Source organism: Gymnoscopelus braueri (genome assembly GCF_963280865.1).
Source record: "Gymnoscopelus braueri genome assembly, chromosome: 22".
NCBI classification, from domain to species: domain Eukaryota; kingdom Metazoa; phylum Chordata; class Actinopteri; order Myctophiformes; family Myctophidae; genus Gymnoscopelus; species Gymnoscopelus braueri.
In genome coordinates this window covers 33,497,556-33,520,592 of record NC_137624.1, presented here as the reverse complement: position 1 = coordinate 33,520,592, position 23,037 = coordinate 33,497,556, and the positions used below count along the sequence as shown (strand labels likewise).

General features: G+C 41.4%; 1 protein-coding gene across 2 annotated transcripts in view; it reads left to right on the top strand.

The window, feature by feature from the left end:
* The first annotated feature begins 1,166 nt into the window (after window positions 1-1,166).
* The window catches only part of ttll11 (tubulin tyrosine ligase-like family, member 11), a 28,428-nt gene continuing 6,557 nt past the window's right edge, over window positions 1,167-23,037 (top strand). Inside the window, exons 1-8 of one of the 2 annotated variants that reach the window (XM_080419609.1) lie at window positions 1,167-1,223; window positions 1,521-2,865; window positions 11,792-11,891; window positions 14,017-14,150; window positions 20,143-20,433; window positions 21,476-21,760; window positions 21,907-22,002; window positions 22,281-22,390. In XM_080419609.1, the coding sequence (XP_080275735.1) occupies window positions 2,287-2,865; window positions 11,792-11,891; window positions 14,017-14,150; window positions 20,143-20,433; window positions 21,476-21,760; window positions 21,907-22,002; window positions 22,281-22,390 (1,595 nt within the window). In that variant the 5' untranslated portion in view covers window positions 1,167-1,223; window positions 1,521-2,286. Of the gene's footprint in view, window positions 1,224-1,520; window positions 2,874-11,791; window positions 11,892-14,016; window positions 14,151-20,142; window positions 20,434-21,475; window positions 21,761-21,906; window positions 22,003-22,280; window positions 22,391-23,037 lie in introns of those variants that run through there. The other variant, XM_080419610.1, reaches the window with a different exon arrangement.

Sequence of the window (23,037 nt, the reverse complement as noted above, 5' to 3'; positions counted from 1 at the left end):
TATGGTTATAAACACTGGAAATAGGCTCCAGGGGAAGAGGGAAAGAATGGAGAATGTGTTGGACACGGCCAGGAGATTCTTCAATGGTCATAAGGAGAAGAGAGAAGAGGACCATTGATAATACACTGAGAGAAGGATTTGCACCCAAGGTCTGGGTGCTAGAATGGACAATGTCTTGAAAGGGATCACACACACACGCACGCACGCACACCCTACTCACTTTCAAAACTGCAATTCGAAAATGGCCCCTGTCTAAGTCTTAACCTACCCCCCCCTACCCCCCCCCCCTCCTTCATTTTCCTCTTTTGTGTATATATTTTTTTCTCTCGTCATACCAGTAACCTGAAAGCTGATTGTATGACATTCTGTATAATAGTGTGTATATCTGTCTGCCTCTTATATGACATCATGATTTGTGTGCATGGGGTTCTCATCTTAAACAAGCTTAGTGCTTAATGAGAGTTTCCAGTTTAGTAGACCTTGTATTGTGAATTTGTACTTCCATGTACTGTACTGTTATGTACTGTCATGTACTATTCTCATGTCTTTCTAAATAAACTACATCAATCAAACACATACACACACACACACACACACACACACACACACACACACACACACACACACACACACACACACACACACACACACACACACACACACACACACACACACACACACACTGGGGAAAGTATGTTACAGTAAATAAATTACTTTCCTGGTAGTCACATTTTGTACACTGTACTGCACATTGTACACTGTAGTTTGCACTGGTAAGCTGATATAGAACCCAGCATGGGCCTACAGGGTACAGTAGGTGGCGGTATGCACCTCCTCAGTGGTTGTGTATATCTATGGTTGTGTAAAGCAACATTAAAGAAGAAGGAAGCAGGCAGGCAGGGCGTCCCCCATTGGGCGTCCCCTCCGTGACGTGAAGCGACAGACCCGGCTGTCATTGGCTGCGTGCATATGCCTAGGCTAATTTACGATGGGAGAAAACAGCAGACCTACAAGCTCACAAGGCGTCGCGCTCGCGACGCGTTGTGAGCTTGTAGATCTGCTGTTTTCCGGCGCGCGACGCCGTCGTACGACGACGCAGAGCCGGCTTTGGGGAGCGTCTCCTCAGCCGTGTGTTCTTGGCTACACATCAACACAATGCAGATATACACCACCATAGCACCACCACCACCACCCAGCATCCATCACAACGCCCTGGCATACAGGTAGCATAACGGATATCTATCTTATTGTTCCAAGAACTTTAATGGAGAATAAATACAAACAGCGCTAATGATGACAGTAGCTTCTTGCTTGCTTTGAGACCGACTCCTGTCTTGTTTAGTTAGTTAGCCGCTAAAGGCTACTCTGGTCTCTGCTTATTATTTCGATGATGCCTTGATTGATGCCAACCGGTGTGTACTGTAGCTGCTGTGCACAGCCATCCACACCCTGTCATCATTCAGCACTGACAGTGTTTTTAGGGATGATGAACTGACCTGTTTGTTCGCGTTTTTTTACAGCAACAGAAACAGAACCTTGTTGTTGCATGGCAATGCAAGATAAGTATTCCCTGGATAATGTTGGCTTGTTGCCACCGTCGGATTGGGATTACTGAGTGAGAGTGACAAGTACTGAGACTCAGTGACAAGTACTGAGACCTAGTAACAAGTACTGAGACCCAGTGACAAGTGGCACCCAGTGACAAGTACTGAGACCCAGTGACAAGTACTGGGACCCAGTGACAAGTACTGAGAGAGTTAGTGTGACAATCTGTCAGTGATCTTCATTCATGATGAAGTAGGGATGCAAAATATTGTTGACATTTTTGACCGATATATCTGATAATAACCGATTAATTGCATGGTCAAATCGATTGATACCGATATTGCAATCCAGTGATTGATTGATTAAATACTTTATTAACAGTTTGCAAATAGTCCAATGGTACGACTATACAATGGTGCTAAAAGGATAACACAAAAAGCCCTAAGGGCTTGTTTTTTTTTTATACCTTACACCTGTTATACAGTAACCATGATTCTGGATGCAGATGCAGACTTCTAAAAAAACAGTGCATTCATATTAACCTGCTTTGTTAGGCCTACTGGTGCACTTTAGTTCAAACAACTCCAATGTACGGGTTAGATGTAAAAGATGTAGTCTATTTTTTTACTTGACATTTTTCCCAACTTGTTTACGTTAACTGATATTGCATTTTATTTTTTCTAAGTAAAAATATCGGCTGATACCGATATGATGAACGATTAATTGTGCGTCCCATAGAGTATGATGAGTGATCATTATGTTAAAGTCAGCGTTCAGCTCGAGCAAATGAAATCATCATCTGGCAAGGATGCAGCAGAGGAGGTCGCAGAGGACGATGACCACCAGGTGCCTTCATCCGTCTCATCGGACCCTCCGAGCGATGGCGTCATCGTCACAGCCGGCGGACGGAGGGACGCCTCCAAGGCCTCCATCACGTACCGGCAGCGCTGTAAGAGTCGTAGCAAACTAGTTAAAGACGAAAAGAACGCTTGTGTCAAACAACAACACTGCTCAACCGATCAAGCCTTGCACCACGGTTCCGAGGCCGCACACGTGGATGTGGGCAAGAATCTGAACAGATCTGGGACGCATCATGAGCAGACGCTGCACATCAAAGGGACCGGCAAGATACTGCAGGGGAAGACGGAGACCAATGGGAACATCGCGCCCTACCACAGACCCAAAGACGCCAAGGACGGCCACCGAGACGACGGGTCAAAACTGGCGAGAAGGAGACGACCCGTGACGGTGGACACCTCGAAAGCCAAAACATCGTTGGAGGCGCTGAAGCTTAGCCTCAAGCAGCTGAGATGGAAAGAGGTAAAACTGTAAGACTGTTATGTTATACGCTAAACAACTTTTGACTTTCACTTCATAAAGATTATTCAACCACTTAATCCCTATATACTTTGATGGCCGGTGTCCCCCAAGGGTCTATATTGGGTCCCCCTACTTCTCTCTCTCTATACCATATCTCTCTGCTGAAAATAGCTGATCTACAAGTCACAACAAGCCCCATTAAGACAAGACCTGAAGCCGATTCTACAAATGCCTTCGAAAACAGGCCAAGGACCCCCAAATTGATATGTATTTGGCCGTGGACCCCCCCAACTAAATTATTCAAAAGTTTTCAAACACTTTAAAGATTTGTCAAAAATAGCATATGTACAAGCTTGCAAGTGACTTGTATATCTGCTATTTCTTGAGAACCGCTGTTCTAAACCACTATTCTAAATCCTATGAGTTTTCTAAAAAACGTGTGTTGATAATGATATTATATAAAGCTAAAATCTAATATGACACAGAAGCTTTCCCGGTTTAAATGGGTTAGACGAGGTTATGTCCAGGTGTTGCTGGTAGTCAAAATCAACTTCTAGACCCCTTGTGAAAGATTGCATAGACTAAACTGACACCAAGGATGTTGGTGCCATTGTACCAGCATCATATAAATACATTGACCCAATCACTTTTAACCTTGTCACTTTAAACTGTTAAGTCCCCGGTGTAAAATGTATAAGATTACCGCCGCGTGTGGCTGAAAGTTGTGTTAACCCTAAATGGAAAGCAACTGCTTTAAAACATGCATGAGACTTTGACTAATTGATACGGGCCCTTTCTGAACTGAGCCAAGGCGAGCGCCATCTGGACAGTCCCAAAGCAAGCTTGAATGTGATGCAATTAATACCTGCCCATCGTTCATTATCAACAGGGCTTCTCCATTATGAATGAGGCATACTCAAGGGCAAGGCAATGAGACTTGTGAAGAAGCCTCTCTTTATCACCGCGACCATGCAGCGATACTTACACCCAACCCTTCCTATTGGAGCAGATCTTGTATCACGACCTGTAGACGGCTGCCCTATACATTACCCACCTTTGTCCCTCCTGATACACCTGCAACAAGTTAGAATATATTGCTCCCTTAACCACTTAAGCCGTCGCCATAGCCATAGTTTGCTGTAAGGCAATATCTGATCTACAAGCTCTACAGGTTGCTTTTAATGATATGCCCAAAATAGATTCAATGTGGTTAAGAAGTATTAACTAATAATGTTGTTGTTCTCTGATAATATAAGAAAAGTGATAATACTCTCACAAGTTGTAACAATTTATTATTATTATTATTATTATTAGTATTATTATTATTATTAGTAGTAGTAATAGTAGTAGTTTTTTAATGACAATTTCGCTCTTATTTAGTTGTTTTCCCAATTCCCCTTGAACAATTAACTATGCTACAAAACGCTTCCAGCTGCTAACTCCTCTGTTCAATTCAAATTGTATTAAAGTGTCAAATCACAGCAAGTTGTCTCAACATGTCGAGCAGAGACCTGGCATTGTCCCACTGTTGGCCTGGGGAGGAACGTGTCTCCTCTGACACGTGAATCCTCTGGATTCACCAGCCGCTCCTGTTCACCAGGCGACATGCCAACCAATCTGTAGCAGTCACCAGTGCAGCGACAGAGAACACCCTCCCCAGACAGCTTCCGGCCCATGAACACAGCCAGTAGACCTTTTTTTCACAACAGCCATGTTCAAAATTTCAGGCTCAACACAGGTATCAACGAGCGAATGGGGAAAGCGGCGGCCGCTTCTCTCCGTAGACTTTGCATTGAACTTCGCCGCTTTCTGGGAACACGGCAGCGAAACGGCGCTGCTGGTTTGAATTCAGCATTATTACCAATGATACTAATTAAGTTTCCGTTCCAGTTTTTTGTGTAGCAGATCCTTTACAGTGAGTGCATGCATAGCAGCAGCACCCCTGACCCTCTGACCTGAATGGAATGGAACCTTAATTAGTGTCATTGGTAGCACCCGTGTTTACCATACTTGGTCTGCAAGTGGTCAGGGGTGCATAGCAGCACCCCTGACCCTCTGACCTGAATGGAATAGAACCTTAATTAGTGTCATTGGTACTAGCACCCGTGTTTACCCTACTTTTTCATGTCAAAATGGCTGCTGTGAAACAGGTCTATCGTGTTCGTTGGAGAGCCCGGCCAGGCCCGGAGGCACCATGGAGGAATGGGACCCCGGTCTCCTTGGTCGTGAGAGGATAGGATGCTTTACAGCACCTCTCTACGCCAGCCGGACTCCCTCAAATTGTAACGGTTTGACTCTAGTACGTAGGGTGCAGGGCCAGGCCTTGGATGCTATAAGGCAGGGGTCTTCAACGTTTTTCAGCCCAAGGACCCCTTAGCTGAGAAAGATGAAGCAGGGTCCCCCCCACTACATATTGTATAAAATGTCAACTTCATTGACTATCAGTGTTGTGTGAATGAATGTTTTTTGTTTATTTCAGACATTTAACCACTTAAACCCTAAATTTGGCCGTGGCTCTGTACTTTGTTTTCTCCTTTTTCCCTCTACACCAAACCACGTTGCCGAAAATAGCAGATCTAGCGCGAGGAGTTGTGAGCTTGTAGATCTGCCATTTCTTGGCTAATGTTCCCCCTCAAAATAAGGATTAGGGTGCAAAATAAGGATTAGGGTTAATGTAAAAAAAAAATGAAGTACTATCACAGAAGTATTTGGCGGCCCCCCTGTAGTAACTCTGAGGACCCCCTAGGGGTCCCGGACCCCCTGTTGAAGACCCATGCTCTAAGGCAGTAGTTCTGAAACTGTGTGCAGAGGCACACTGGTGTGCCACCGTGACAATCACAGATTATTATAACAGACATTCAAAAAGTAAATTTTGTAAAAGTAAATTGACTTAGTCCATATTACCCAGCCCTAGTTTCCACTTTGTAGGCATAGTTTTACCCAAAATATGATTAGTGTGTTGTATCTTTGATTTGGTGGTCCATGTGGATTTACATTTTATTTTGTTTGTCCCATGGAACAATAAGAATGTGTGTGGCTCTCCGTATCTTACCACCAGAATAGTTTAGTAATGTGAGGCTGATTCTGTGGCACAGCACTTTTTAGCTTAAGAGACATCTGCTGCCAGCTGACTTTCAGCATATGGCCTTCTCTTAACAGTAGGAAATGAATGGACATAATCTCCTCTAATCCAATAGGCTATTAGTCTATTAGTCTTTCGGGCAAAGGGAATGAGGCTATCCAGGATCTGTATCACACACGGAAAGACATACTAATTTGGGCGTCTTAATTAGTATCCCACAGAGACTAATTAAGATCCCTTTTATTATTGATTTTCAACTCGTCATATGTTACCAAAGATCTAGGCTAAGACTAACCAACACCAGATCGGTCAACGGCACACTTGTCAGAAATGGCCAGGATGCTAAGAAAAGCAAACTACAGTATATTTAGCAATGATGAATTGGCCAAGTATTGTTGAGAAATCATTTTAAACATGTTAACTGGCCTATGTAATAACTGGTCCAAATTACCCATTGAAGCTGCACTATGTAACTTTCCTCTTCTACCCTGGATTTGAACCCGGTTTCCTGCGCAAGTGATGACATCTTTTACCATTGAGCTTATAGAGCCTGCCTGCTTGCTCAGGGGATGCATCTTGACCATCAGGTAAAAATTTGTGTCAGATCCTGTGTCTAGGTGAGACATGACCTTTGACACGATCTAAATGTCTCAATAGAAGAGCAGGGAGACTAAATACAACCACCCCGATTGTATAAGTTATATTGTATTAACATACTCTCAAAACTCTAATCCCATGACTTTATCCAAGCAATGCTAAGAGTTGGGTGGGGAACAGGTTCACCCGTTGCGACTAAAGCTCTGAATCTATTCTAAACCATATCTAAATGATGCCAACCACTTTTTGACAACAAAAAATTGGATCGTCAGTGAGGGTCCCTGGAACAAAACATTTTGAGATGGGGGTCCGGCCAAATGCATATCTAAAAATGTTTTCTAAAAGCTAACAGTATGTTGCTATATCAGTGGTGCTCCAACCTTTCCATGTCAAGGACCACCAATGATATGTATTTGGCCGCAGACCCCATCTCAAAATATGTTGTTCCAGGGACCCCCAGAAGCACAGATGAGAGTTAAAAATGTTCTCTTTGAAACACATGTATGTATATTCAAAGATTTGCCAAAAATGTTCACGATTTTTAAAAAAATTGCCAAAGAAATCTTAAAATGACACAGATCCGTTCAGTCTTAATGGATTAAGGACGTCTGCTAAATGCGTAAATTGTATAATTTATACAGTATGTCACCCAGTCTACCAAAAGCTGCTGATGCAGCTCAACTATCCACACACCTCTAGCATTCACTGCTTCAGTCAAGCATAAAAAGACAGTGTGTCCCTCAGTGTGTGTCTAAATGCTCATGTCTAATATGAAAGGGCTATTCCTGGATTCATTCCCTAGATACTTAACAAAATTAATTTGACATACCCCTCAATGAGTGGAAGTCAAATGCCCATGTCCAATATGAAAGGGTCTATTCCTGCCTTCATTCCCTAGATGCATAACTAAATTAATTTGACATACTTCCATGATCAGATTAGCCAGTTATACATTGAAATCTTTATAGCAGATAACGGTTGCCAAGCAGGCTTTCCTTTTATTACAAATGCATTCAATTGTAGGCCTTGTCACAGTTATTAGATAATCGCCTGATCGCAATTATTTGTGCTAATTGCAATTATAATTGCATAATCCTTTAGAATCATTTACATTCATCTGGATAATAAGAGCTTTGATGAAATCAACAGAAAAGTCATATTTTCATCATTATTTCCACGTCGTACACTCTTTTAACCACTTACAGCCTCACAAGATATCGGGATATCAGAAACCTCTTATCTCCATATTCAAACTGTTTGTGTTTTTTTGTTAATTAAAGCCCTACTTGATCATTCTACGGCGTCTCACAAAAGCATCAAAAGTACAGTAGTAGATCCACAAGCTCGAAACACGGCTCGAAACGCGGCGCGAAGCGGCGCATTTTGAGCTTGTAGATCTGCTACTTTTGCTATTTTAGAATTTTAATCCTGAGAAGTAACAGTTTTGGACATATGAGGTTTCCACCTTACAGAGACGATGTGCATCATGAGCTTGTCAGAACGGCTACAGTATGTTATAAGTACAAAACTATTAAAAACCATAGCCTAGCGGAGACATCTTGGCTCCTACAGGCTATACCAAATATCATGTCATATCATAATGTATTATATAAGTACTATAAGTGATGGTAAAATATAAAGGTTAGATATAAACAACCATAGAAACAATATAGTACTGTATATAATTCTTCCTCAATCCCTAATTCCTTCTATTTGGCAGATAACTACTACGGTTTAGGCCTGTCACAATTATTACATAATCGCAAATATTTGTCAATCGTTTCCATGTAGAAAAATGAGAAAAAAATAATAATCAAAAATAGCAGAAAATAACACGTTGTGCTGTGTTGTATCAATCAATCAATCAATCAATCAAACTTTATTTATATAGCACATTTTTACACAACGTTAGTTGACCAAAGTGCTGCACAGGTAAAAAGCAGAAAAGAAAAGAAAAGCAACAATACATCACATCAGAAAAGAGAACATAAAAAACACATAATAAGGTGTAAAAAACGCATAGCATATTGTATGTTGTATAATTGCACGTAGGTTTATACAGAGGGTAGGGAAGCGATGTAAAGCTTGTAGACCAGCTATTTCCGTTATTTCTATATTATCTTTAAAATGTAAAATTATTTAAATGTCTTGGTAATTTCTTTGTATATTTAAGTTATTTGTCATATCTGCCCTGGGCAATTTGTGATTATGAAGCCTAAAAACCAAACGGAAATTAAAGTTGTATTCATATGTTCAATATCAAAAACGCAATGAGATCGTTAATTGCAATTATTTTGTGTTACAATTAATCGTCAACTTTAAATGTGTAATCGTGACAGCCCTAAACTACGGTTTGCTCTTAAGCCTATAATCCCCTTCTCAACATTTACAAGGTACTAGCGGCCAAATTACCGTAGAGACCCCTTCCTCTCAATGGATCGGTTACTTGTACAAGGTTATCATCTTGTCAAGACTCCTGCAACGGTGCAACCTATCCCCCCCCCCCACTGAACACTGAACTGGTGAACTACAGCTCCTATGACTAATTCACCATGTTGCAGCCGTGGCTGTCTTCACCCTCCTCAAATTCCCCATCATCATCATCCTATCAAATTCAAAACCCAGTCGCCTCCTGCAGAACTTGGTGCTGGTATACTGAGCAATGTCCTGTCCTGTCCTGTCCTAGGGCTCACCCACAATATGTTTAGAACCAATAACCGACTTTTAACCTAATAATCGAGAAGCAAGGTGTTTTATATAATATATAAAACAAAGGTGTTTTTGTATATGATATATAAAACAACGATATTATCGTTGCTGTCGGGTAGAAACCTATTATCTCCATATTCTAACTGTCTGTGTTTTTTCCTGAATTAACGCCCGACTTACAGCGTCACCTTGTAGATCTGCTACTTTTGAAGCTTTTCAATTTGAATCCTGAAAAGTTACAGTTTTGGACATATGAGGTTTCCACCCGACAGAGACGATATATGATATATACTGTACTTTTAGTTTTCTTCTATATCAACGAATTGACACAAAAAAATACATGAGGTACAGGGATGGATCCTCTGGGTTTCTTGAGGGGGTTCCGAATGGACACTTACAGGTCTGTAACTCAGAATGTACAAATGGAACCTAATGGACCCTAACGGGTCAATTTGGTTCCATTTGTACTAGTCATGCGTGGGTCAAGTTTTTTCATAACCCGCCCCGCAAGGGAGCCCGACCCACCCCAACCTGTCCCGCAAAAATGAATATAAACCAAAGACCCAGCCCGTCCTGCAAGCCGCAAAAAAAAAAAAAAACACACAAGCAAGTCCATTCAATTGCTTTCCAGAGAGGGGGACAGAGGGAGGGAGAGCAAGAGAGAGAAGGTGTGTTTTGGTGTGGGTTGACCCGCTTTGCCCGCCCCGCGATAATTGCGTCGTAATCTATAACCCGTCCGCCCGCCCCACGGTTCAACCCGTGGGACCTGCGGGCTACGGGTCGGCCCGCGCATCACAAATTTGTACGCTCTCAGAGTTATGGTTATATCCTCGGGTTCCGGATCCCAACCCTAAACGTGTTGGTGAGCTTGTAGATTGCCTATTTTCAGCAAAGAGTTTTGGTGTAGAGGGAAGAGAAGGGAAAAAAGGAGCAGACCTACTGTAGTACCCTGTGGGACTCCGGTCAACTACAGTTTAAGTGGTTTAATCCCATGACTTGTGCAGGGATTTCCTTTCTTGGTAATCTTGTTATAATATCACTGACCCCTACTCTTACTCGTTATGGCAGCGTGCACACACACACACACACACACACACACACACACACACACACACACACACACACACACACACACACACACACACACACACACACACACACACACACACACACACACACACACACACACACACACACACACACACACACACACACACACACACACACACACACTCTCTCACACTCACTGCCCTCCTGCTGGGTTCACAGGGAGGGCAGGACCCTCTGGCCATGTCCTCAGATTCACTGAGTCACAGTAAGTCAAGCATAGTAAGCAGTGGTGGAAAAAGTACTCAAGTATCAACCGTGCAATGTAGAAATACTCTGTTAAAAGTAAAAGTCCGGAATTAAAAATGTACTTGAGTAAAAGTACAAAAGTATTGGTATCAAAATGTACTTAAAGTACCAAAAGTAAAAGTACTCATTATGCAGAATGTCCCGTTTCACAGGGTATCATGTATAAAATGTATTAAAATATTTGAAAATATTTGCCAAAGTTTAAAAAGGAATGAAGTGGTTAACATATGTTCTGTAATAACAAAAATCTACAAAGTAACTAGTAACTAAAGTTTTCAAATAATTGCAGTGGAGTAAAAAGTACAATATTTGCCATTGAGATGTAGTGGAGTAGTAAAAGTGGAGTTGTAAATGTATTGAACATTGGAAATAATCAAGTAAAGCAAAACAACCTAAAAATTGTACTTAAGTACAGTACTTGAGTAAATGTACGTAGTTTCTTTCCACCACTAATAGTAAATAAGGTGGTTGTGTGGGGATAGTGCAGTTACAGTATGTTTACGTTTAGGTTAGCCACGGTTAGCTGTTGCTCAGTGATGATTACAGAGAAGAACTAAATAAATACTATGATTCACAAGAAAATTGCAGCTAAATACACGAGTCATTCATGAGTCTGTATTCCATATTCATTTCAAATTGTAGAGCAACATATATCGTCTGGCCACAATTTCTGTTAGGCTTTTGTAACAGTGGAACAGAGTGCACTCAGTGCAGACCATTAGATTTGAAACATGTCTTTTCTTCTATGTATCTGATCAGGTGATTTAGCTTGTTGTTGTTGTTGTATTAAACAGGTTTTATTTAGAAACAAGAACTAGTGTGTTGTTTCAGCGTAGTGCGTGATAGCCATGTTGATTCAATACATCTCTGAAATATATAAGCCCGATCAGGCCACCACCGGAAGGAAATTATCCACGTAGTCACCCCAGCATCCATATTCTGGGGAGAACATTTTCCCAAAAATAGCAAATCTACAAGCTTGTGGATCGGCTATTTTTGGCAAAAATATTTGGAGTAGATGGGGGGGGGGGGGGGAAAGTGGTAAGGATAAGAGGATTTAAGTGGCTAGGTTCATTACACATTCCATTTACCTTCAGCCCAGGAGCCCTGCTTCTATTCACACCATTGTATGACCATTGTATATATATGTCCTGAAAGTGTTTGTTTCCCACTCCTCTGCAGTTTCCTCTCGGACGGCGTTCAGCCTGTGATATCTACTGGCACGGAGTGTCCTTCCATGACAACGAGAACATTGTTTCCGGGCAGGTCAACAAGTTCCCAGGTACCCTAAGTGTTTAGATTATTTTACCTGCTGCTACAGTGTGATGCACTACAGCGGCGGTTCTCAAACTTGATTAACCCATTCGATCCGGGAACGCATCCACAAATGTCTTCTAAATCCAATTCCTTCAAACTTATTAATGTCCAGGACCCCTCAAAATGATAGGTATTTGGCCATCGACCCCCATCTCAAAATATTTTGTTCCAGGGGACCCCCCCCCAGATACAAAGATTTGAGCTACAAATGTTCGCTTTCAAATATTTTCAAAGATTTGCACACATTTTCAAGATTAAAAAAAAAAGCAGATCTACAAGCTCTGTGCCGCACTATGAGCTTGTATATCTGCTATTTTTGAATAGCCAAAGAAATCTAAAATGACACAGATAGATGCGTTCTCGGATTGAATGGGTTAAGGAAAACCCATATCTCTGAGAGTATACAAATTAAACCAAATGGACCCGTAAGGGGCCCATTTGGTTCCATTTGTACACTCTCAGAGTTACAGACCTGCAAGGGTCCATTTGGAACCCGCTCAAGGAACCCTGGGGTTCCATGAACCCCATTTTGAGAACCACTCCACACGCACCCACAGACATAAATTAAAGAAAAAAGCAACAAAAAGTGTTACTTGCCAAGGCAAGGATATTTACAACGTTTCTGGAACTCTGGATGAATCTAAATTTTGGTGATGGTGGCGTAGAGCGCTCTCTAAAACGTCAGTCCTAAATATATCCCATAGGTGTTCAGTTGTGTTGAATATTGGAAAACCCCTTGTTGTTTTTTTGTTTGATTTGATTTGATTTACTTGAAAAGCAAAACCACATGGTTACAGCAGGTTCGAGGCTTACACAAAGTCCTGAGACTTATTTCCGTTGAGGTCCTCTCACATTTAACAGTCAATACAAGTTACAATACATTACAAAACACATAACATTAAAATATACAGAACATACATACGAACAAGTGCTCCCTTATCTTTCCCTAGTCTGCTGACCCTCTATAGGGGAACCTTTTTCTAATAGACCTGCTTCTGTCTGCTGCTTAAAAGACCTCAGATTGGTTGTCAGTTTGACACTGGTTTGGATGTTGTTCCACTGTGTGGCTCCTATGTAAGTTTATTGACCTTCTAGCATGATCACAAGATTATAAAGACTGTTGTCATGTGTTTGCCCCCTCTGCACCCCCCCCTACTAGATTTACGCCACTGAGTGGGGTGGTGATTTGAGTTTGCCTTGTACCCCTCAGGTTATATGACGGCATTGGTGTCAGTCTTGCTAAGCATAGCTGTTTGACGAGCCTTCTTGTGACATCGTAATAACCCTGCAGTGCGTTGAGTAACCTCAGAGATTATTGTATTTTTAAGAAGGAGTGTGGACCTCTGTATGCACACGCACAACCACCACTGTGAAGACTGTGGCCCAGATTATAGCTCCCTTCATGAGTGTCTGTGTTTTGATTTATTCTAGGGAGAAACAGGTACAGAATATTAATTTATTTCCAGAAAAAAAACTAGCTTCACTGTACTGTAACCAATTTTAAAATGTGACCTGATCTACTGAAGTCAGTTGGATGGCACTCAAACATGTTTGTTTGGGAGACAATATGTTTTTTATATCTGTATACAGCACAGTATATCCTGTTATGTGACTGTGTCCCCCTGTCTCTCATCCACATGTATGTGACTGTGTCCCCCCCCACCCTGTCTCTCACCCCTAGGGCTGTCATGATGTTGACATTTTTGTTGACGCTTAATTGTCATACAAATAATCGTGGTAAAGAATTTCATTGTTTCATTGATTGTTGTTTGAACATTGGAACGTATAAATAAAGATTACATTTCCGTTTCGCTTTTAGGCTTTGTATCGAGGGGGGGCTTTGTCAGAGTACCCGTCTGTCTCTGTCCCTTTTGTGCCCATAACTGGAGATCTGTGTATCTGTCAGTCCTTGCTTGTTCCTTTTATGGCCATATACAGTATGGAGATCTATGTATCTGTCAGTCCATATATGCTTATATGGGCGTATCAGGTTTGTTTATAGTGGCGGGCTGCTGTGGTCTGCATGTATATGTAATTATGATGGGCATACTCATGACCCCCTGCTGTGACTGTGGTTTGATGTGTTGCAGGTATGATCGACATGCTGAAGAAGATCACGCTGAGCCGTGCCGTGAGGACCATGCAGGAACTGTTCCCAGAGGAGTACAACTTCTACCCTCGCTCCTGGATCCTCCCGGAGGAATACCAGCAGTTCTCTGCGCAGGTACACACCAATTGATTGATTGATTGAATACTTTATTGTTATCCTTTTAGTCCAAATGTATGACATTTTTCCATTGTGGTCCTATGTTACCGATACATTAGCGTGAAGGAGAAAGAAGTTAATCGTTGCTGTCGGCCTGAAACCTCCTACAGTATCTCTATATTTAAACTTTTTGGGGATTATCGTATTTGAATGCACTACTTGATCATACTACAGCGTCACACAAAAGTAGCAGATCTACAAACTTGAAACGCGGCTCGCAGCGACATGTTTTGAGCTTGTAGATCTGCTGCTTTTGATTTTGATTTTTTTTTATTCCTGAAAAGTAATAGTTTTGGACAGAGTTTCAAAAAGAGCTGAATTAGCAGATCTACAAGCTCACAACGCATCTCATAGTATTTTGGGCTTTTTCTCCCTTTATTGTTAGTCCAGACTCTGGTTCCCACGTCTACTTCACTTCACACATCGTTTATCCAATCCTTATTTAAAAGAGAATCAGTTTGCCATTTTGATGCTATATTTAGATAGCAGAGGGCAGAGAGACAGGAAGCCTAGGGCTGAGAGAGTGGAGACATCTGATTTGAACCTGGCCACTGGCCACTCACAAGGAGCATATGGTCTGTGCACTAACTGGCTGAGACACCAGGGACCACAGCATGCCCCCCCCCCCCCCCCCCCATCGCTATTTTTAGCTGAGCTACATTCTCCTTCAAATTAGTTTGAGGATCCATGTCATTTAACCAGTTAAACCCTCTATATACTTAGTAAACTGGACATGGAGTAGCCTATGTACTTGGTCTGCTCTTTTTTTTTTCCCTCTACACCACATCACCACTCACTCTTGTGAGCTTGTAGATCGGCTATTTTTGGTTAACGTTTCCCCCAGAATAGGGGGAAATTAAGGACTCAATTGTGGTTAAGTCAGAGGTAACGTCCTGGCTGTATTTAAGGCCCCCCATGGCATTGGCTGCTCTCCTCTCTTGGAAGTGTCAAAATGTGTCTTTTAATGTAATTTATTTCACTATTCTTTTAAAATGTGTTTTATAAGGGGTTGCGTTGCGTCAGTTTTTGACCTCTGTATTTCACGCCTCTTTCACATTGATATTCAGCAAATTTCCATACTGACAGCTCAGCCATTTTCTGTGTGCTGCGGCAGTGGTCAAGAGGTTGGCATTATAATAGGCACATAATGTATGGGTGCATAATGGTCCCTATCCCGCAGAAACCTTGTATTTCCATATTTCATATTTTTATGTTTTTTTTTTCTCATAAATGAATGCCCTATTATTTTATACATTGTCATTATGATAGGTGTTGTGCAAAATAGCCAATCTAAAAGCTCACGATGCATCACGTCGTGACACGTGAGCTTGTAAATCTGATATTTTTGAATAGAATAGAAAAATGGGGATGCCAGGTTGAAAGTGGTACAGTCTGCCTGTCGGCTTTATAAATGAACATAACCAATGAAAAGTTCTTGTTAGTTGTTACTAAATAATAGATTTATTGGAACACAGGTTATTTTTTTCCCTGTTTCCTGAAAAGTAACCATTTTACTGCATGTAGACGCTGCATGTCTAGCCTTACGGTAGAGCAGGGGTCTTCAACGTTTTTCAGGCCAAGGACCCCCTAGCTGAGAGAGAGATGAAGCAGGGACCCCCACTACATATTGTATCAAATTGAGTTTCAGATTAAACTTTTTCATAGATTTCATAGATAGCTTGATAGACTTGTTTGACAGCATTATCTCCAGTGTTGTGTAAAATTATGTTTTTTGTTTGTTTGTTTGTTTACACATTATCTTTTCTATTAATATGTTGGATTCATGTTAATGTGTATTTTCAGACATTTAACCACTTAAACCCTCAATACTTAGTAAACTTGACCTTTGACTGTACTTGGTCTGCCCTTTTCCCCCTCTACACCAAACCTCTTTAAGCAGATCTACGAGCTTGTAGATCTGCTATTTTTGGCTATGTTCCCCTCCAAATAGGGATGCTAGGGTTCAAAACACACGCCAAAAAAAACATTTCTGTCTCACAGATTTGGCGGCCCCCCTGTAGTAACTCTGAGGACCCCCTGGGGGTCCCGTGCCCCCTGTCAAAGACCCCTGCTGTAGAGCCATTAGGTTTCAACATTGAATTGGAAAAACTCACCTCTACGTTACAATGCCAAACCTGCATCTGGATCATTCTGTCTGTCGGCTTCATAAATATTTAAACAAATGAAAAGCTTTAACAAGAGCATGTGATTAAATAATAACTACATCAGATCCAGTTAGCTCCCTACAATCATCAAGCAATGGCGGTCTGTTGACCATCCCACAAATAGATAAAACGACAGTAGGTGGCTTTTATTTTGCATCAGCCTTTGACATCATCTAGTCTGAACAAAGCACTACATTACAGTCATCCAGCTCATAGTCTTTTTTATTTTTAAATTGACTGCATCATCCCCATCTTTAAACCAATCCAGTGACTTTGATTGGTGCAGGGCTGAGCAATGGATCAGATTGTAAATACCATAATCTATTTGTTTCACTGCAGATAGTCTACATATTGAAATAATCCTCAACCCTAAATTCAGTTAATTCTTTCAATGGACTAAAATCTTGTTTCATTTGATGGCCTTTCTGCCCTGGCATTTGGCCTTTTGTGCCCTCAAAAAATGGACAACACCAAAGGCCAAGTGGCCTTGCCTCTGAAATGACCCACTTCCAGGCCTGGCTATAATAACATTTATTTGACTTGATTCCCCCCCACCCCCCCTCATTTCCTGAAAAGTAACTGGTTCCACCCGACAGCGACGGTATGCTACTTTGAGAGTTTGAGTGCTGCAGGCTAAGTACTGTAGTTTTTACAGGGGTTGAATGGAGCCGTTTGCTACTAATAGAGAATGACACGCTCGCTAACCGACTATGACATTGCCAGCTCCCCCGCTGTCATCTGCAGCAGTAGCAGAGAGCAGCTGTGTGGACAGAGAAGCCCCTCCCCCTTCATGCCAGTGTTGATTTGGACAGCACATTTAGATTTAGTTTTAGTCATAGTCTTTTTGAATAAAATTCTGTTTAGTTTCAGTCATATTTTTAGTCATCTGAATTTTCTTTAGTTTCAGTCTAGTTTTAGTCGACTAAATATCGTAAGATTTTAGTCGACTAAATCTACAGTTGATTTAGTAAAGGCATATTTTGCCGGTGCCTTGATGGCGTCATAATGGCTGATTTTACACTTGGTTGCACTCTGAAAATAGCCGATCTACAAGCTCACAACGCGTCGCAGCGCGACGCGTTGTGAGCTTTTAGATCTGCTATTTTCAGAGTGCAACACCCAAGCGCAACCAAACATAAAATGACTTGTCTTTTAGTTCTACTGGATCTCTTCTCCACTCGTCCCTCACTAAGATTTTAGTCAGTATAAATTGTCAGTATATTTAGTCTTAGTTTTAGTCATAGTAGCTTAGTTTTTATTTCGTTTTTGTTTAGTTTTCGTCAGTGAAAAGGTCGACGAACGTTTATCGTCATAGTTTTAGTCAATGAAATCAACACTGATCTCTGTGCCTGTCCCCCCCCCCCCCCCCCCTCTTCCGCTAACTGTCTTGATCCACTTCTTAGCTGGACTTCCACAACACTGGCACGCAATGCAGGGCTTATTAAAGCAGGTGTCTTCTTGAGCTACATAGTTCAGTGGTTCATTCAGCGGTCGTGGGTCGAAGGTCGCCTGGGAGGTGGTGGTTTGGCCGTGACCTTGAAAAGCATGCCGTACGTTAGACGGCCCTCTGGGTCTAGGGGTAGGGCTGTCACGATTACAAATTTAAGTTGACGATTAATTGTCACTCAAATAATTGCGATTAACGATTTAATTGTGTGTTTGGCATTGAGCATTTGGAACATAATGAGTACAAATTTAAATTCTGTTTGCCTTTTAGGCTTCGTAATAAAAGAAATGGCCCATGGCAGATATGATAAATAACTTAAATATACAAATAAATTATTGGCATATTCAATAATTTTATACATGTAAAAATAGCAGAAATAGATGATCTACAAGCTCGTGACGCATTGTAAGCTTGTAGATCTGCTATTTCTGCTTTTTTTTATATTTGCAAATGTGTGAACATCTTTCAACATGGAAACGATTATGACTATGCAAACATAATTGCAATTATCTCTAATAATTGCGATTAGACAATTATGTAATAATTGTGACAGGCCTATCTAGGGGTCGTCGTTCTACTTAAAGCAGGGGTGGGCAACCTTTTTCGGGCACATGATTACTTGGCTGCTTTCCAGGGCTGCCGTGATCACCAGCCAGTGAAAACAACCAATTATCTTTTGTGGGCTTATTAGAGAAATGGTGCCATCTTATAATGAGCATTATTGAGGACCAGTGTTGGGCAATATTAGTCAGGAGAGTAATATGTTACTTATTACATATCACTCCTTAAAAAAGTAATAATATATTACTTATTACTTGGAATCAATAGTAATATATTATATTACATATTACTTTTGCTCCCCACCCGCAAAAGAAAAAGCACTGTACAACAACACAATCTGTTTAGCCAGCTCCTTTTAAAACTGAATCATTTTTTAAATTTATAATAATAAGAGTCACCAATCAGCCAAAAAGGCTATGAAATAAAGCCACAATCTCTCTTGACCATTTAAACTAAATGTTTTCAAAAGGCAGCCAACAAAACCTGATATGTACTATTTTTTACCTAGTAATATGGTTTAATATTACTGTTTTAGTAGAGTAATACCTTACACTACTCGTTACTGGGTGGTAAAATAAATATTACAGTAATATATTAAAAGTAACTTGTTACTGCCCAACACTGTTGAGGACCAATTGTATGAAGACAGGTTGGAAATGGAAGTGGGCTATTAACATTAACATTTCTTAATATTTTCAAGCCTACTGTATCCACAGGTGTCCTAGGGGGCTTACTGGGGGAAAGGGGGTGTGTGAACTATGGGCATCACTTCCTGTTGTCAGTCGTTCAATATATTCGAGTGATCCGTGTCAGTCAATAATAATGTGGGAGCACAACCTGAAATAAATCAAAAAGGGTCATATTCGTCCTACTTATCCTACAAGGTCACCCTCCACACAGCTGATTCAAATTAATGATCAATGCTCATTAGGGCTGTCAGAACGAATTTCACTATTCGAAAATAATTCGAATGTGATTTTTTTTTAAATAATATTCTAATGCTGAAATTGCCATTCGAATATAGAAAAATATATTTAATTAACCTACCTGACCTACCAATGCGAAAACGAATGCTTTCATCATGTTTCTCCCTATAAACGTCACTTGTTTATAGTAACAGAGAAAGTTACGTTTTAAAAAGTTACGTTTAAAAAAAACGTTTTAATTATAAATTATATAACATATTCGAAAATATTCGAATATTAAAAATAATAAAGCATTGAAATTCGAATGGGATTATAGAGGAGAACTGACAGCCCTAATGCTCATTATTATCAAGAGCTGAAGTCACTTAACAAGCACCATTTAACCCATTGATACCTGGAACGCATATGTGTAACTTTAGATGTCTTTGGCTATTCAAAAATAGCAGATATACAAGCTCATAGCGCGGCACCGAGTGCCGCGCTACGAGCTTGTAGATCTGCTATTTTTGAAAAATCTAGAATTTCTTTTTTTTGATTTTTTTTTCAAAAAACTGTTAGGATTTAGATTTTTTTAAAGAATCGCCTCAGGTCTTAATGGGTTAATCTCCATGCAGAGATGCAGGTGTCACAGTAGCAACAGGACAGGAGTTGCCCTACTGCTAAGAGCAAATGCCCATTATTCACGCAAGGCCTCGTGGGAGACTGGAAACTCGTGAATACATTTATGATTGAATATTAGGGGATAGGATGCTGAGCATAACGTCACCTCACTTTCATTAGCAAAATGACAAAATGTTCCTCTTATTGTGTATTATGTGCATGCGTGTAACAACGTATTCCGTTTAATCCAGATCCGCATGGTGAAGGAGTGTGACGCCACGCTGAAGCCCACCTTCATCGTGAAGCCTGACGGCGGCTCCCAGGGCGACGGCATCTACCTCATCCGTGACCCCAGTGACCTGAAGGTCATGACGGGTTCTCAGGCCAAGCAGGCGGTGGTCCAGGAGTACATCCACAGGCCGCTGCTCATCGACAAGCTCAAGTTTGACATTCGCCTCTATGTGCTGATCAAGTCCCTGGAGCCACTGGAGATCTACATTGCCAAGGAAGGACTGACGCGCTTCTGCACCGAGCCTTACCAGGTACCCATGTTGGCGCTTAACCCATTGAGACCTGAAGCCGATTCTACATGTCTCCTAAATCTCAACCGTATTCTGAAAAACCCATGTTTCTATATCAGTGGTGCTCAATCTTTTTCATGTCAAGGACCCCCAAAATTATATGTATTTGGCCGCGGACCCCCATCAAAATATTTTGTTCCAGGGACCCCCCAGAAGCAAATATTTGAGTTAAAAATGTTGGCTTAAAAAATATATATATTCAAAGATTTGCACAAATTTTCACGATTTTTCAAAAATAGCAGATCTACAAGCTCGTAGCGCGGCACTCGGTGCCGCGCTATGAGCTTGTAGATCTGCTATTTTTGAATAGCCCAAAGTGTAAAATAATGCTTTTTAGCTCAAATCTAAAAATGACACAGTTCCAGGTCTTAATGGGTTAAAGCTCAATAAGGATCAGCACACAAGTTGACCAGCACTCACGTCACAAAATCTTCAGATTTATTATATGGCATAGGCAACACTGGTACACGCACGCGTTTCGGCGTGAGCCTTCACACGCTGAGGAAGGCTCAGCACTCACTTCCAAGATTTTGAAGTGGGTGCTGGTCATCTTGTGATTCTTATTGTACTTTATTTGAACCTTGCCTTAAAGACTGTTGTTTGACGAGTGCTCGCATTTACTTTGCGGTGCTTAATGCTACCTCGGTATACTTTAAAGTACCTGACAGATAGAAAGCGTCAAGTTAGTGCCCTTGTTAACATTGAAGGTGGGCAGAATGTGAAGCGTCAAAGCATCCTATAAATTTGGCGGGCAACACCGAACTACACCACACCGACCTGATTGAAATGAGTGACGTACCAATACACGCACGCGCATGCATGCATGCTCACACACAAGAATGCACGCATGCTGGGACTGACGTATGTTGCGAACCGGTGTTCCATTCGCTTCCATTTTCCTTTGCAGATCTGCTGCAAATTTGGAATTGGATTTTTGGAACGAATGGAAACCAGTGTCATAGTCTTTATAATAAAGGATAATCTGTTTTTCTGTTTTATGCAGGAGCCCAGCCAGAAGAATCTAAGCCATGTCTTCATGCACCTGACCAACTACTCTCTCAACGTCCATAGTGGTAACTTTGTCCACTCAGACAGCCTGAACACGGGTAGCAAGCGCACCTTCTCCAGTGTGCTGTACCGGCTGGCCGCTAAAGGGGTGGACATCAAGAAGGTGTGGTCGGACATCATCTCTCTGGTCATTAAGACTGTCATTGCCCTGGTGCCTGAACTTAAAGTGCACTACCAAGCTGATATACCCCCTGGAAAACCAGGACCATCTTGCTTCCAGGTAGGGCAACAGTGTGTGCATGTATCATGGTCATACAGTATGTGCAACGTGTCGCAGTGCAACACGTTGTGAGCTTGTAGAAAAACGCTCTTTGTGTGAGTCTCTCTCTCTCTCTCTCAATGACCATTCATAATTTGTTGGGTCAGATTCTAGGATTTGACATCCTCCTCATGAAGAACCTGAAGCCAGTGTTACTAGAGGTGAATGCCAACCCCAGCATGAAGATAGAACATGAACAGGAGGTAAGACCCAAAACAGTATAGAGAGTGTTATTGTGCTGATGTATTTGTACAGGCTAAACGTAGGAGTCGATCAAAGCCCAATCTACAGTCAACTATTTTCGCTACTTTTGAACATGTTTGAAAGTGGTTACGTGTGTCTGTGAGTTTTATACATTCTTAAGTATTAACAAGCGCTTGTGACTATTTTGACTATGTGACATTTCCTGAAAAGTAACAGTTTTGGATATGAGAGAGTGTCAATATCGTAATATTTAGTTTGTTGTGTGTGTTGGTTCCAGGTGGCACCCGGGGTGTATGAATGCGTCCCCAGTCCAGTGGACGAGGAGGTCAAAGTGGGTGTTATTAGAGACACGCTGCGCCTCATGGACCCACACAAGAAACTACCGGCGTAAGTTTATGAACACACACACACACACACACACACACGCACACACGTGTACATAGGCACACTGAGCTTTGAGACTACTACTACGGACTTCGCATCTTTCTCGCTGTGTCTGCCTGTCCCTGTGCCCCGTGCAACTTCTCCCCCAAAATGACTCTTGCTTTTTTTCCTATCAATTACCCACCCTCTGGTGCCTTGAACTAATGGAGAATTGCTGGTTTTCTCACATTCCTTTACGGAGAATGAAGAATTCAAAAACGGAGAAAATGCTTGATAAATTGAAGTCGATAGGAGGCCAAGTTTTAAGAGCAACAAAACTCTATTAAACAATCTATTTCTAAACACTCACACAACTCTCACAGTAGAGTCCAAGTGTCATCTCTCCAGTCGTATGCTCAGTACATTCCTGGAGAGCCTCAATGGGAATTAATTCAACTGTTTAGATTGTGGTACATCAGTGTCACTCACTGCGTCCCCCAGGTTGAAAACCACTGCTGTGGTAGTCAGATTGCAGCTTGAACATGACTGATTTTGATTACTCCACAGCCTTCCCTCTACCACCACCTTGAGGCCACAATTTACGTTAGTTTTCTCTTTAAAAGGCACTTTGTAGCTTTTTATCACAATACTTTATTTTGTACTTGGCAGTA